The sequence below is a fragment of the Rhinoderma darwinii genome, chromosome 6 (assembly GCF_050947455.1).
Source record: "Rhinoderma darwinii isolate aRhiDar2 chromosome 6, aRhiDar2.hap1, whole genome shotgun sequence".
NCBI lineage: Eukaryota > Metazoa > Chordata > Amphibia > Anura > Rhinodermatidae > Rhinoderma > Rhinoderma darwinii.
This window is the reverse complement of record NC_134692.1, coordinates 73,947,120-73,964,729: the sequence shown is the minus strand read 5'-3', so window position 1 is coordinate 73,964,729 and position 17,610 is coordinate 73,947,120. Positions and strand designations below refer to the sequence as shown.

At 43.4% G+C, this 17,610-nt stretch overlaps 1 protein-coding gene across 1 annotated transcript in view; it reads right to left on the bottom strand.

Annotated features, from left to right (window-relative positions):
• The window catches only part of RFTN2 (raftlin family member 2), a 104,111-nt gene that overhangs the window by 22,613 nt on the left and 63,888 nt on the right, over positions 1 to 17,610 (bottom strand). The window contains exon 6 of the mRNA XM_075829945.1: positions 16,214 to 16,335. Within this exon, the coding sequence (XP_075686060.1) occupies positions 16,214 to 16,335 (122 nt within the window). The remainder of the gene's footprint in view (positions 1 to 16,213; positions 16,336 to 17,610) is intronic.

Here is a 17,610-nt window from a genome sequence, read left to right as displayed (position 1 = left end):
GAAAAATGCAGAAGCGTTTGCTGAATAACAGATTATTCACTCAGGGTAAAGTACGTGGACCTCGGCTTTTATTAGCCTCTTTGGTTGTTTATTAGTCTCTTCCGGCTTTTATTAGCCTCTTCGGGCTTTCCCCCTCTTCACCACCTCTGGCTTTCACCCTCCCGCTCTTGTAAACCACTTAACCACTCCCACCACTCCTACTCGAATATCCACCACTTGACCACTCCTACTCGAATATCCACCACTCGACCACTCCCACTCGAAAATCCTACGCTTCAGCTCGAATATCCACCACTCGACCACTGCCACCCGAAAATCCTACGCTTCAACTCGATTGTCACCTACGTCCAGTAACACTTACCTGTTGTTGTTGCTTCAATCGTCAAAATTAAATAATAAGGAATTGGAAAGAAGGAGAGAAATTAAGTTTGGCACGTGTCATAGAGTTTGGTTGTATTTGGTAAGGGAGAGAGAAGCAGCTGAGTAAAAAAAAAAAATAACTGTGCTTCGGATACCATGTCCTCACCCAATATATACTAGTCCTTCTCAATGAATTAGAATATCATCAAAAAGTTAATTTATTTCAGTAATTCAATTCAAAAAGTGAAACTCATATATTATATAGATTCATTATATACAGAGTGATCTATTTCCAGCATTTTTTTCTTTTAATGTTGAAGATTATGGCTAACAGTTAATGAAAACCCAAAATTGATTGTCTCAGAAAATTAGAATATTGGGTAAAAGTTGAACATTGCAGACTCATTGTAACGTCCGTGGTCGCTGACCACAAACTCCTTCCATCCAGTCGACGCCCTTCTCTTCAGAGATGTCTGCACATACGGCCGTCCTGTTCCACAGTGACCACCAGGGTGCGCTCGCAAGCTCAGTCCAGACTTAAGAAGCCAAAGCGCAAGCAGGTGGGAGATTGTGCTGATTGATCCTAGAGCACCCTGGGCTATAAGAAGGGCTGCGCCCCTCCCTGCAATGCTTGAGCGTTGTTTGTCGTATCTAAAGTTTGTCTATGCAAATGCTCCTAGTGTTTTCCAGTTCCCAGTGTTCCTCGTACCTGTATCCTGTGCTATCCTGGTCAAGTGCCATGCTGTGCTGTATTCCATGCCTGTCCTGCTACTCCACACCTGACGTCTACCTGCTGCCTAGTCCCAGCCGAGCCTGCCTTGCTACTGTCCGAGCTGCCACAGGTACACTGAATATCTAGTAATGCCCCTTGGCCTGTGTAATGCTCCCGCAGTCTTCCAGTAGTTCGTTAATTACATTTTCCGTGACCTCCTCTATGTTTGTGTAGTAGTTTATCTTGATGACATCTTGATTTTTTTTCTCCAGATCCTATGACTCATGAGAGACATGTCCGTCATGTTTTGCTGCGGTTAAGGGAGAATCGTCCGTACGCCAAGTTGGAGAAGTGCGTGTTTGAGAAAGATGCTCTACCCTTCCTGGGCTACATCATCTCGAATCAAGGTCTCGAGATGGATCCTGAAACGGTAAAGTCCGTCTTGGAATGGCCACACCCTCAAGGCTTGAGGGCCATACAGCGCTTTCTGGGATTCGCCAAATTTTAAAGACAGACAGTTCATCCCAAACTTCTCCTCACTGACTTCTCCTATCTCTAACCTCACCAAGAAGGGCATGAATGCCAAGGTGTGGACTCCTGAGTCCATATTCAATAGCCTGAAGTGTGCCTTCACGTCAGCCTCTATCCTTCATCATCCAGATGTTTCTCTACAGTTCTCGGAGGTGGACGCCTCCTTTGTCTGTACTGGTGCACTGGTATGTGGATATTTCTCTATGCTCTTCTGTTCCGCAGAACGCAACTACTCGATTGGGGATCGGGAGTTACTGGTCATCAAATTGGCCCTGGAGGAGTGGAGACATCTACTAGAGGGCGGAGCTCATCCCATCCTAATTTTTACAGACCACAAGAATCTCACCTATCTCCAGACGGCCCAAAGGCTGAATTCTCATCAGGCCAGGTGGTCGCTGTTCTTTACCAGGTTCCAGTTTGAGCTCCATTATCACCCGGCTGACAAGAATGTGAGGGCCGATGCCTTGTCCAGATCTTTCGAGACAGAGGACACCATGGAAATTCCACAGAATATTATTGACCCGTCTTGCATTGTCTCTGTCAACCCCCTGCAAGTTGGGGACATTCCTCCAGGGAGGACCTTTGTGCTCCTGGCTGACAGAAGGCGAATCCTCCGTTGGGGACACTGCTCTAGACTGGCAGGTCACGCGGGGACCTCTAAAACCCGAGACTTGATTGCCCGTCATTTCTGGTGGCCCACGCTGCCCAAAGACATTATGGACTTTGATTCTTCCTGCTCAGTGTGTGCAGCTAACAAGGTCACTCACTCCAGACCTGCTGGTCTGCTCCAGCCATTGCCTGTGCCCGATGCTCCCTGGCAGCATATAGCTATGGACTTTGTTACGGACTTGCCTCCCTCTGCGGGATGCAGTACTGTCTGGGTGGTGGTGGACCGATTTTCGAAGATGGCCCACTTCGTTCCGCTGACCTGTCTTCTGTCTGCTCCTCAACTGGCCAAACTTTTCATCCAACACATCTTCCACCTACACTGCTTGCCGCGGCATATTGTGTCTGATCGGGGGGTTCAGTTCACCTCGAAATTTTGGAGAGCCCTCTGCGGACTCCTCTGTGTGAAGTTGAACTTTTCCTCAGCATACCATCCTCAGTCCAATGGTCAGGTCGAGAGGATCAATCAGATCTTGGAAAACTACCTACGCCACTTCATCTCCAAGCAGCATGATGACTGGGTGCAGCTGCTTCCGTGGGCTGAGTTCTCATATAATAATCACATCAGCGAGTCCACAAGGAATACACCATTCTTCATTGTCTAGGGCCAAAACCCACAAATTCCTCTCCCAGTGCTCGCATCATCCAAGGTACCAGCGGCTGCCTTTAGAGACTTCCTGCAGATCTGGCAGCAGACTCGATCCTCCATCCTACTGGCAGTCGACCGCATGAAATGGAAGGCTGACACAAGGAGAAAAGAACCTCCTCAATTCCTCCCTGGCACGAAGGTCTGGCTGTCCTCTAGGAATATCCGACTAAGGGTGCTATCATACAAATTTGCTCCCAGGTTCCTCGGACCCTTCGAGATCCTACAGCAGATCAACCCTGTCGCCTACAAACTTCGGCTGCCTCCTACCCTCAAGATTCCAAACTCCTTCCATGTCTCCCTCCTGAAGTCGGTGGTTCTGACCGTCTATACCAAGACTCCTAGCCCTGCAGTTGCCTCACGCGGTCCTTCAGACACCTTTGAGGTTAAGGAGATCCTGGACACTAAAAAAGCACGAGGAATAACCTTTTATTTAGTAGATTGGAAGGGGTTTGGTCCAGAAGAGAGGTCCTGGGAGCCAGAAGAGAATCTCAATGCTCCTACCCTCATTAAGAGGTTTCTCTCTCGTTCTGGTCCCAAGAGGAGGGGGCGTAAGAGGGGGGATACTGTAACATCTGTGGTCGCTGACCACGAACTCCTTCAATCCAGTCGACGCCCTTCTCTCCAGAGATGTCTGCATATACGGCTGTCCTGTTCCACAGTGACCACCAGGGTGTGCTCGCGAGTTCAGTCCAGACTTAAAGAGGCTCTGTCACCACATTATAAGTGCCATATCGCCTATATAAGGAGATCGACGCTATAATGTAGGTGACAGCAGTGCTTTTTATTTAGAAAAATGATCTATTTTAAACCACATTATGAGCGATTTTTAGCTTTATTCTAATGAGTTTCTTAAGGCTCAAGTGGGCGTGTTTTACTTTAGACCAAGTGGGCATTGTACAGAGGAGTGCATGACGCTGACCAATCAGCATCATGCACTTCTCTCCATTCATTTACACTGCACTAGCGATTTAGTTATATCGCTATGTGCAGCTACAGACACATACTATAACATTACTGCAGTGTCCTGATAATGAATATACATTACTACCAGCCCGGACGTGATGTTTATTCAGAATCCTGACACTTCTGAATCTTTTCTGTGAGATTCCAGCAAGGCAAGCGTAAACTCGCGAGATTACGATGTAACATGTCATTTCAAACGAGATTACGCTTGAATTTATTTGAGTCTGCCCCTGTTTAGGAATTTGCATGGACTGGGGCATGTGGTACTATGCATAAAAACCGAATTAGCAGCAATTAGTGGGGAAGCGCATGGTAAAGGGGGACTCCTGTGCTTATGCATCTGAAGAATTGTTGGTGGTCAAGTACAGGGATCGCAAAGATGTGAATGTACTAAGCACAATACATACCGCAGGAACAGTGGCAGTGAGGGAAAGAGGGGCAACATCGGACAAGCACAAACCAGTGAGCGTGTCCGAATATAACAAGTACAATTACCCTATTTACTAAAATGCAAAACAAAAACCTGGTACAAAAAAGTGGCCATTTATCTTTTACATATGGCAATCCACAATTAATTTGTGCTCTATAAAAAAAAGAGAGGCAGAGACACATACAAGGATTTCCAGGAAAATTATTGAAGGCCTCATATTTTGACATTCAGGACACCAGAGAATGCCCCCAGTCTGAGGATGTCAAGCGACTGACTGAAAGGCTGGGTTCACACGACCTATTTTCAGACGTAAACGAGGCGTGTTATGCCTCGTTTTACGTCTGAAAATACGGCTACAATATGTCGGCAAACATCTGCCCATTCATTTGAATGGGTTTGCCGACGTAGTGTGCCGGCGACCTGTCACTTACGTGTCGTCGTTTGACAGCTGTCAAACGACGACGCGTAAATTGACTGCCTCGGCAAAGAAGTGCAGGACACTTCTTTGCAACGTAATTTGAGGCATTTTTCATTGAAGTCAATGAAGAGCAGCTCAAGATTACGGGCGTCAAAGACGCCTCGAATAATGCGAGGAGGAGTTTTTACGTCTGAAACGACGCAGCTGTTTTCTCCTGAAAACAGTCTGTCTTTTCAGACGTAAAAGACAGTTCTCGTGTGCACATACCCAAAGACATTTCATCACGCGCATTCCCCCAACACCAACTAGAAGAAACCCACAGAAAAAGTGCCGAAATCAGCAGAAAAGACAGGCGCCGCAAAGATTCCAGATATTTCTGTCCCTCATGTCCTTCGCAACCAGGCCTGTGCATTCACCCATGTTTTAAAAAATACCACACTGTTCTGAATTATTAGATTTTAGTTAATTAGTTGAAAATATATTTGCCCTACATTACATTTTTATTTTTCCAATGATTATACTCCAAGGGTGAGGGAGGGAATGGGTGGGGGGGGGGAAGGGGTGGATGTCATGTTTGCATATTTTCTAAAGTTCATCTGCTGGATATCTCCATTTGCATAAACCTGCAATTTCTTATTTTAAGAAACCCCAAAAAATAAATTCCCATTATACCCTTAGATGAATATTTTGGAATCTCTTTTTCAAGAGCAGATATTTTGGAAGTGTTAGGCCCCATGCACACAAACGTGCTTTTGCGGCAGCAATTCCCCCAAAAATCCACTGGAGAATTGCAGCCCCATTCATCCCTATGGGGCCATGCACACGACCGTGGTTTCCACGGTCCATGCATCGTCACCGGAGCCCGGACCGCAGAAAGATTGGGCATGTCTTATTACGGAAAGCTCATTGAAAATAATGGCCGCGGCCATGTGCACAGCCCATTTGCGGGAGGCTCGCGGCTGACACTCCGTGGACGGCCGGCCCGAAAATCACGGCTATGCACATGGCTACGGTTGAGTGCATGAGGCCTTATAGAAACTCTGTTGAGTTTTGTAAAACCGGCTTTGAAAAAAGCAGCTGATTTGTGAAATAAGCTTCTTCTCTCTTAAGCCCTCCTACATCTCTATGTGTTAAATAAGGCACACATATTTGGTATCCCCATGCACGGGAGAAGTGGCAGAATGTGAAAGGAGATGAACTTTGTCCGTGGTCTCTACTGTGGGTGAAAAATTGTAGCGTCCATGGCCGCAGGCCGTCGGGTCTACGCACCTCCTGACGCCCGCAGTCATGGATCTGTGAGCTCTGGTCTCCATCTCCTTCCTAGGAGATGTCAGCGCTCACTTCTGCTCTGGTCCGCTAAGTCCCGTAGGGTGAGCGCTCAAGCTCGTGCCCACTCTTAAAGGGCCAGCACGCGCACATGAAAGAAATCATCATCATCATCAACACACATGATTTCGGGACTATAAGATGGCCCCAGCCCATCTGATCCTTGCCTGAGCGTTGTTAGTTATCCCAAGTCTGTCTTGCAAATGGTCCCTTAGTGTTTCCCGTTTCAGTGTTACCCGTGCCCTGTTACCTGTTCCTGTATCCCGTGCTGTGTTTTTGTTCCTGTGCCTACTAGTTGGAGTCGTGTCTACTGCATCTGCTGTTGTCCGCCACGTCCTGTGTCATCTGCCACGTTCAGAGGGATTTTCCACGTCTGGACCTGCTGTCATCCGCCACTTCTGGCGTTACCTACTGCACCCACCTCCATCCGTGCCAGAGCACTATACAGGTACCCTTGTGCGGGACTTTGTATTGCTGGGGGTTCCCTGTTGTTTGGCCAGCTGCCTCCCCGCTACGGTGGTGCGGCCTATTGGGTCCACATACCCACAAACCGTGACAAAAATGCTAGCATAAAATGCTGCATTTGCCAAAAAATGCTAATTTTATTTTGTTCCATCTTATTCAAGAAACTTTCAGAAGAAAACTGGACTTTCTAAAAATATGATAAACCCCTTGAAGAAAACCTTGTGGGGTCTACTTGTGTGAATGAAGTCATTTATGGGGTGTTTCTAATGTTTCAGCAGCATTAGGCCCCCCAGAAAACAGTATGCGGCTCTAAAATCAAATGCAAAATTCCTGGACCGAAAAGGCCAAAAAGCCTCCTTTTATGCCAAGCCCTGGCACATGCCCGCACAGTGAATAAAGCACACATATTTGGTATCCCCATGCACGGGAGAAGTGGAAGAATGTGAATGGAGATGAATTTTGTCCGTGGTCTATACTGTGTGTGAAAATTGTAGCATAAACTGACGCAATTGCTAAATTCTTGAATTTTTTTCCAATTTTGCCCACTTTAGCGAAAAAATAAAAATGTTTTTTACTGACAAATGGCATTAAAGCAAAGCCCTATCTGTTCTTTAAAAAGAGTGTCAAATTCAAAGATGAACTTTATTCACCTGCAGAGTTATAATCATCTAAACAAACGCATAGCAAAATTGTGATATTTTCTCTGGTCATTAGCTGTAAAACAGCCTAATCCTTAACCGGTTAAAGGATATCTGCCGGCAATCATCTTGATAAAGATTTGGTGGCTTGGATTAGAAAGAGATGGGCTACAGTGGGATATCATATAGTTCATACATCATATTCTAGGGGAAGTATCCATAATACTTCATAAAAAACTTTTTTTTTAATACATATTACATAAGGCGGATGATCAAAGCAGATCTTTTTTAGTTTAGTAAATTAGAAAATGTACAATTGGTAATATCTACATTCCTTCGCCATATAATCCTGAGGTACTTTTTGAGCTGCAGAAGTACATGGCAGAAAAACCACAATGTTTCATATTGGCGGTGAGAGATTACAATATGATCTTGGATCCGGTCTCAGATAGAATAATGTCAAATTTAAGCTATCGGTGTAACAATGCTGTCTTTCCGGAATTAATAGCAGAATTCGAATGGACAGATTTATGGCGCATGTCTAACCCAGAAGATGTTCCATTTTCATGTTACTCCAAAATACAACAATCCTGGTCTAGTACTGACATGGCTATGGGTAACAAAATTAGTTTGGAAAAAAATGTGAAAGTAAAATATATCAGCACCACTCCCCCCTGATAGTGGAAATTGACCTCAGTGCCAGACGTATAGCACCACCTTTTAGAATACATCCACATTGGCTGAATTTAATTAAGGATAAGGAAGACATTGGGAGGGAATTGGATTTTTTTTTAAGGAAATAAGGGTCAGTAAACATTTTGATAGTTTTGAATGTGCAATAAGAATTGTCATTGGAGAAAAACTACAAATAATAAAATGAAAGAGGCAAAGCGAGATTCGTACAAAATAAAACAACAATATGCCTGGGATCCATCAGAGGCCAATACAGTTAAGTGGGAAAGAGCTCAATTAGATCTTAAAGATTTATATTTAGGAAAATCTCAATCCTCGATATTTTTCTATCTTGAGAGCTTTGAGGAAGGAGAAAGAGCAGGGAGAATGTTAGCCGATGTTGTTAATAATGAAAATAAGAATTTGTGGATAGGTGCTATTAGAATGGGCAGATCGTGAAAGACCCGGAAGAAATAATATTGACATTTAAGGAATATTATGAAAAACTATATACCTCTAAAACAGAGTATGAGGTGAACAATTTAAAAAATACATGCAAAATATCCCATTTGGAAAACTAACTGATGAAGATAGGGAAAGTCTAGATATTCAGATTGAAGAGGTAGAAGCAGTTATAAGGTTAACCAAAGAAAAAAATTCCCAGGCGGTAATGGAATACCATTAGAAATTTATAAAGAGTTCGAAAAGTAAATTCTTTCCAGAATTGACTGAGACCCTGTTTGAGGCCTATGATAAAGGTAGGTTACCTGAATCAATGGAAGAGGCAGTAATTATAGCACTTCGAAATCCAGACAAAGACCTACTAGAGCCGGATTCATACAGGCCTATCTCGCTATTGAACACTGAAAGAAAAATAGTTGCAAACATATTGGCAGGGAGATTGGCAAAAGTAATAGGGGATTAATTCATGAGGACCAAACTGGATTTATTCCAGGGAGGAGCTTATTTTCAAACGTTAGAAGGATATTCAATAATTTATCTGCTAGTTACATAGTTACATAGTTTGTACGGTTGAAAAAAGACACATGTCCATCAAGTTCAACCAAGGGATGGGAAAGGGGAAGTGGGATGGGAAAGGGGAAGTAGTTGTGAAGACGGAGGTGATAGGGGGATATTATCTTTCGATGCTACTAAGGCATTCGATTGTGTGGAATGGGAGTATTTGTGGGAAGTATTGGGTTGATTGGGTTTTGGTAGTAAATCTCTGGGATGGATTCAACTATTATATGCTAATCCAAGGGCGAGGGTGGCGATGGATGGGGTGATGCCCCTGCTTTTTGCCCTCTCTAGGGGTACTAGGCAGGGTTGTCCCTTATTCCTGTTACTCTTTGCCTTGGAAATAGAGCCATTAGCCATACAAATTAGGAATAATAATGTTATTAAGGGTTTCAAGTATGGGGTAGTGGAAGAGAAAGTGGCATCCTATGCCGACAATATGCTACTGTTTTTAGGGGATGTAAACTCAGATTTAGGAGGAGAGGTGCAATGGAAATGATTACAAATGTTGCAACTTTCTCAGTGTTAAAAATAAATTGTGAAAAATCCAATTTGATGGTCCTAGGCGGTGGTAATATTAAGGGAAATGTAGAGGTACGAGTGTTAGGGTATGTTCACAAGTGCACGTCCGTTACGGCTGAAATTAGGGAGCTGTTTTCAGGAGAAAACCGCTCCTGAATTTCTGACGTAATAGCATGTGCAGGCGTTTTTCGCAGCGTCCATTACGGACGTAATTGGAGCTGTTTTTCTATGAAGTCAATGGAAAACGGCTCCAATTACGTCCCAAGAAGTGACATGCACTTCTTTGACGCGGGCGTCTTTTTTCCGCGCCGTCTTTTGACAGCGGCGCGCAAAAAAAAATACCGTCTGCACAGTACATCGTAAAACCCATTCAAATGAATGGGCAGATGTTTGCCAACGCTTTCAAGCAGTATTTTCGGCCGTAATTCCAGGCGTAAAATGCCTGAATTACGTCCGTAAATAGTGCGTGTGAACATACCCTTAGAAGTGGAATCAAGTTTTAAATATTTAGGACTGCGCATGTCACAGAAAGTAGAGGTCTACATTAGGTTAAATATCTCACCCCTGCTTTGTAGGTTGAGGAACAAAGTAAAGATTTGGCGCAGACTACCCATGTCTATGGCAGTTTTAAATAACTTGATTCATTTGTGCTTCAGAATTTTCCAATATGGATACTAAATAATATATTTAGGACTTTGGATTCAGTTATAAGAGAATTCATTTGGAGGGTAAGGCCGCTGAGAATCAGAAGTGAAGTATTGCAACTTCCCGGTGAGGAAGGTGGGTTGCCACTTCCAAACTGGTTTATCTACTTTGACTTCCCAGCTTACATATTTGCGGAGCGGTGGGATAAACTCTATAGGTTTTTGTTAAGTAAAATGGGTAGCAGTGGACGGTATGAAACACTTTGTAATGTTTTTGAGTCGGGAATATTTTGTAGCACAGAGAATAATAACCACATTTTTAAGATATGGAGTGCAGTTAAAAATATATTAGGGGTAAAAGGGTATTTGATATATACACCATTATGGGATAATCAAAATGTAAGGAATATGTAAATTGAGAAAATAAAGGAATACACTTTTTGAGGCAGATTTCTGAAAGAGAGACACTTTAAGATTTTTTTCACTCTACTCTCTGTTGGATTCCACAGAGAGACTTTTAAAAATATATACAGTTGGCAGCGCTCGCGAGCAGCTAACCAAGATGATCGCACATTGAAGTAGCTCCGTGACTCCTGGGCACAACAGCTATCTGCTGCTAACTTTTGAGTAATGTAACCTTTTTGTACATCCAGGAAAGAATCATATGACTATCAGTCAAAGAGGATTCAGCGTGAAACCAAGTAAAGACTTGGTGCACTGACCTTTTATATACCTATAAGATATATCCTAGAAATGAGGTCAATTAGCACAACGTTATTTATGAAAAAATGCAAAATATATTTTATTGGTAAACATGTATAAGACCAAACGAATTTAAAAATGAAGCATACAATGCAACATCGTGGTGTCTGGCAGGGCAGGAAACATGGTTATACAAAGAGTATATAGATATGAGCTACGACAGAATAACAACAGATACATGTAGCAAAGGTAATAGGCAGATGTGCCTGTGCATGACTCTGGGGCTGAATCAATAGAAATAATACCTCAAAAATGTAAAACCTGAACAAGAGGATAATGGAATAAAGGAGGAGAAAGAGCCAGACCCATGTGTTTAGTAGATGTAAGACGGGTGCTTACCCATGTTGTTGCTCCTGCGCCGTAGAGACACCAACCCGACGCGTGCTTCAGCGAAATGCCTTTGTCCGGGGATGGACGTTTCGCCGAAACGCGCGTCGGGTTGGTGTCTCTACGGCGCAGGAGCAACAACATGGGTAAGCACCCGTCTTACATCTACTAAACACATGGGTCTGGCTCTTTCTCCTCCTTTATTCCATTATCCTCTTGTTGAGGTTTTACATTTTTGAGGCATTATTTCTATTGAGTCAGCCCCAGAGTCTGCCTATTACCTTTGCTGCATGTATCTGTTGTTATTCTGTCGTAGCTCATATCTATATACTCTTTGTATACCCATATGTTTCCTGCCCTGCCAGACGCCACGATGTTGCATTGTATGATTCATTTTTAAATTAGTTTTGTCTTATACATGTTTACCAATAAAATATATTTTGCATTTTTTCATAAATAACGTTGTGCTAATTGACCTCATTTATAGGATATATGCTAACTTTTGAGGCTAATTATCTAATCCCACTACATCATTTTTCACTCCTGACGACCCCCTGACTCGATCGTCCATGGTCCGTAGGAGTGCAGCGGGGCGGAAGGATTTAAAACCATCTGAGTCCTCTGCCCCCGTACCAGAGAACGATGACTCTCCCGCCATCTCGGCCATATAAGAGGACGAACTGCAGGCCTAACCTGAGCTCATTACTGACTCCCACGAGGAAGGGTCACCACCAGCCGAGCAGCAGATTTCCACCAGGGATGCCTCCCTGCTTCGGAAATTCAAGCTGTTACTTCAACAGGAACTGCAGCTAACAGCTTCTAAGCTGTCCAGGGACCTCACAGAGGAGATACGTGAGTTGGGAGCCAGGACGAACGTTCTGGAAACAAAAATGGACGACACCATTTAAGTCCTAACTGTGCACGACGCTGAATTTGACTCCCTGAGAGTGGAACTAGACTCCGGATTGCTACGTTTGGAGGATTTTGAAAATCGTGCACGAAGGGGCACCCTTGGAATCAGAGACCTACCCGAATCTTATGAGGACCTGAACTGCTCCATTACAGCACTCTTCCAAGAATTGGAGCCAAACCAACCTATAGACAGGTTGGAGATGGACCGTGTTCACAGATCCCTCGGCGCTAAAAGATCGGACATTAAGCCACGCGACACAGTGGTGAAACGGACATATTATGCCACTAAGGAAACCATGACTCAAAAGGCCAGGGCCGCATCCACCCTCTCATTCCGGGGCTATGGGTATCAAATATTCGCCGACCTTTCTCCTATTACTATTCAGAAACGACGCAGCATGAAACCTCTCCTTGCCGTCCTTTAACAACGCCAGATCAGATACCGCTGGGGACATTCCTTTAAGCTCCAATACTCCCTGGACAATAAATCCTACTCATCTTGCACTGCTGACGACCTCAAGCAACTTTTGATCACCCTTCAACTCCTGCCTGCTGATGCAGATTGTTCAAGCCAACATTCTCGGTCCTCTCATGATGGACCTCGACTTCGCCCGATCTGGGACAAAGAGTCTCCTTGCAAACCATCGCAGCCCACCGGGAGACCAAGCACCGTGAATGGATCCCAAGATGGTCCTACTTGATGGATAAGTACTTTTACCCTTATCATTATTCAATCTATCATTATGGTCTGAATGACCTTTCTCCATTTGACTTGGAATTATACTCGACTGTTGCCCACACTAATCTCTGGCATCCTGTACAATGCTGTCTCCCCAACACCGGGACTGATTCTTATTTCAAGCTATGTATCCTTTACCGAATTTGGGTAATCATTGGCCTTATGTGGATTGTTCCTCTCAATATAACAGATATATATCTTTGTTTCAAAACTATTATTTTCTACTCACTTTTCTATGATTTTATGATATGTCCCTCTGAACAACCGCAATCGATATCTCGATTGTATTCTATGTATGTAATGCGTAATTCCCTTTTTCCTTCTCCCTTTCAAATGCTTATTGACTCATTGTCCGGCCTGCCAGACACATTTTGCTTCGCCACTTGGTAGCATTGTGTGTCTGGCCTGCTGTATTAATGTCTATGATACTGTTCATCTCTAGTACACACCTGCCACTGTGACATATCTGCCCCCTACTCACTATATGCTATGTGCTTTCACCTTTACCTAATGTATAGAATATGAGCTTCCCACCTATTATCATCCTGGTGTTCCACTATCCGGCCTGCCGGACATATTTTGCTTCACCACTTGGTAGCACTATGTGTCTGGCCCGCTGTATTAACGTCCATGATGTTATTATCCTCTAGTATACATCTGCCACTGCAACATATGTGGCACGTACTCATTATATGCATTGTGCTTTCTCCCTTACGTACTGTACAGAATATGAACTTCCAGTTCATTATCCACCTAGTGCTCCACTGTCCAGCCTGCCAGACACATTTTGCTTCGCCGCTTGGTAGCACTATATGTCCGGCCCGCTATATTACTGTCAATGATATTGCTCACCTCTAATTTACACTTACTGCTGATGACAACTACGCCCCTTCCCTTAACACCTCTGTTACACTTTCTTGTTCACCTCAACTACAATGTTGTTACCCCAACTTTGTGCCCAGGTGCTGCCGACCCCTGGCAATCGAAAGTCATTGCCACTCCAGGCACACCAAGTTCTTCGATTTACACATCTGTTTGTTTTTGTTTGTTTTTTTCTTCTCTCTCTCTCTCTCTCCCTTCCCCCTCTCTCCTTCCCTTCTTCCCTTCTCCCCCTGTCGGTCTGGGATTAATATCAGTACTGTTAGTCCCTTGATATGGCTTCACCTACCTTGAAAATAATTTCTCACAATGTCCAAGGCTTTAACTCCCGCATAAACGCCAAAAGGCCTTCCACTTCTACAAAACTTGTCACGCCGACATCATTTGTCTTCAGGAGACTAGATTTTCTGCCGCCTCTCGGCCACAATACTTGATCTTGCACTTTCCCATCTTCCATGGTGCTTACGCCCATGAGAAGAGAAGAGGAGTAGTTATTGCCTTTAGGAGGAATCTCCCTTTCATCTGTACCAAGGAAATTATTGATTCTACTGGTCGCTATGTGATATTGGTGGGAACGCTATATGATGTCGATGTGACTCTTGTAGGTTATTATGGCCCCAATGACTTCCAGACATGCTTTTTTGCCCACTTATTTAAGCTCATAGACGCTCATCGCCAGGGTCCCTTATCATGGGTGACTCAAATCTAATAATTAACCCATCCTTAGATAAATCGCTGGCTCTAAGTGCATCTACACCCCATACGCCTTCTTCTGATTTCAGCGACATGCTACATCTCCATGACCTCGATGATATCTTGCGTGAACTCAATCCCTCAACAAAAGATTTCCCCTCCTACTCCTGCACTCACTCCTCCTTTAGCCGCATTGATCACATTTTCACACCCCAAAGATCATTACCACTTTGCTCTAGAGCAAAGATTTTAAGCACACCCTGGTCTGATCACAACCCTGTAGAGGTTTCACTTTCTTCTCTAGTCCAGCGTTGGTGCCTCAATGAGGTTTTGGTCTGATCCAGAGCTTATTTGGTATAATTCTCCGCGAAGATCCCAAATTTGCTCTCCTTCATCTCAAACCCCCTGAGCTTAGACACGCACAATTTCAGCTATTTTCCTACATTCTTCTAGCCGCCAAAATGACTATAGACCACTCCTTGAAAAACCGCTCCGTTACTTTTACGACGTCAAATCCAGAATGGATCGAATATTTATTAATGAAAAGCTCACCAGCATTTTACTCGACAAGATTACTACGTTTTAGAAACTTTGGCAGCCCTGGATCAGATACACCTACCCTCACGTACCTGCCACCACAATTACTGAATTGTAATAATTTCCCAAACCTCGGACAGACTCACCCACATACCCTTTCTGATTCCCCCTGCTCACCCCGCCCCCTTTTTTTTTATTTTCCCCTTCCACTACTTATAGTTATTATTTGTCTTGCTGAGACTCTGTGATACCTGTTCCTTATTCATTGTTGTATCATATGATGCTTGTTACTTGTCCATCTTTTGCGTGAAAGGTTTGTATTTATCTATTTCTTATTGTAAAATCTCAATAAAACGTATTGAAAACAAAAAGTATCGCAGTTGAGAAGTGCGATACTGTCATCACCCTCCCATGATTGTTATAAAAAAAATCTTATCAGAGACTTCTGATAAAGTCATTGCAGACAACAAAATAGGAGGGTTCATCTCCTGAACAAGTAGGGTATTATTGAAGGCAAGACAATTTAATATCAAGTTAGCTTTTAGGGATACATGGGGCAGGGATTTTGGAGCAATAGTGGCGAAAACATGTAGGGCAGAGTCCCCTGATGGTCTCGTTTAGGGCCTCACACAGGGACTCTCAATTCTTTCTTTTGCACCGATTATACCGTACACCAGCCTTTCTTAATAAAGTAGGATTATTAGACTTAACTAAATGGCAACAGTGTGAAGAAGAACATGCAGGATTAGTATAATTAAATTGGAAATGTCCTAAACTTTTTAGATACTAGTCAGAAATTTTAACACCGATTAATAAAATTTTTGGGATACAGTTAAACCGTGATCCAGTGGTTTGTATACTGGGTGGAGTGAAACTTCTGGGTTTACAAGGGGTTAAAAGGAGGGCAATAATTAGGTTACTGTTTCAGGCTAGGCTTAAAACAGTGAAAAGCTGAACGCAATCAACCACCCACACTAATGAATGGAGTAGGCCTGTGGATAATTTGGTAAAAATGGAAAAAGTGCCAGGGGTATAAAACATTTTTAATATGGAAGGTGTGGCTAAACCAAAATGAAAATAACTTTTTTTTTCTCCCCTCCGCTGGGGTGGGGTTATAATGGTCTGGATTTTTGGTAATATGTTTGTATCTTTAAACCCCATCCTGTGGAATAGGATGTGTGGTTCCAATATGCTTTTTTGGAACTTGATATTTAAATAAATAATTATTTAAAAAAACAAAAAAACAACTTCTGACGTCACTATGACATTTCTAAACTGTTTAAAAGTTGATTTACACTTTGAAGGTTTGTTCAAAAAGTTTTTTATATAATGAGTACAAGTGAATTATTACCTCAAATACCGTCCATTGTTCTACTATTATAGCATCATTTCCTCTGTTCCTTGAAGCAGTAACTCGAGGAGCTTCATCTTCATAGACAAATAATCCATCCAATGATTTTGGTGTTTGTTCTCCTGTAAAGAGAAAAGATAACATATTGAATTTATGTTTTGCAATGTGTGACCAAGTAGGTACAGCATCTACTAATTTAATCTATTTTTGTGGGGGCCAGAAAAATATTTGGTAACTGACAAGTGCAATTCTTATTACAGCAAGTAAAACCCTAACGGGAAGGAAAACAAGGGTGGTGATGATCTATTTTCCTATATCCTTGTTATTTGCAACAATGAGTGATTAATCCTTTATAAGAACTTGCCATCGTAGCTGTTACTATACTTCAAGACTCTTGCATTATAGCGTTTCTAGCATGCTAATGTTAGATAAAATAAACTATTTTTGGCTATAATGACAATTGTATCCTGTAGAATGAATGCCCTGCCAGTGAAGCAGTACCCTAAATGCGGATACCTTGTGTAGCAGCAACATTATTTGAAGGCATTCAGCAAAATGCAGAGTGTACCCATCTGGGAACGCTCATCGCCGTCTCCCTGGTGCAGGGGTATGGTTAGGGACTTCCCTTGTCATAACAAAATCAATTGGTTCCGTTTTCACCACTGTAACCATCATAAATTAACTATTTATGATGATCACAGTGATGTGAATACTACTTCTGAAGCACGATGTGATAGCGCTGTCAGAAGCAGTTCACAGCCGACACCTCCATGCAGGGCTGATGTCAGGAACTTCCCCTGTGATAATGGAACCAAATGCTTCCATTATCACTTCTGTGACAATCATAAATGAACTATTTATGATGATCACAGAGCAGTCAGTAGGACTTGTAAAGATCAGATGCTGCTCCCCCTGCCTGCCCCCTCCCCCATACCTTCCACCCATCCCGGATTCAGTGAGAAAGTCCCAGATTCCGGGTGGTGCCCTTCTGTCCTAGGCGGCCGTAACTCTGGCCGGGGATTTCGCTCCTCAAGGAGACCCTGACGTTACTGTCCATATATGGACACTGACATGAGGGGCTCCCTTTAGGAGTGGAATCCCCAGCCAGAGCGTTGCTGACATTCAGCCCATGGATTCCGCACTTAGAGGGAGCCCTTGATATCATTGTCCATATATGGACAGTGATGTCAGGGGCTTCATCTGGGGCAGAAACCCAGCCACAGCAAGTCCAATGATCGGACTGGGGTTTCCGCTACTGGATGAAACCCCAATGGCGCTGTCTACAGGGGGTGGCACTATCTTCATGGGGGTGTGGCACTATTTACATGGGCACTGTGGAACTATATGGGCACTATCTATAAGGAACATTATGGCACTTTCTACATGGGCACTGTGGC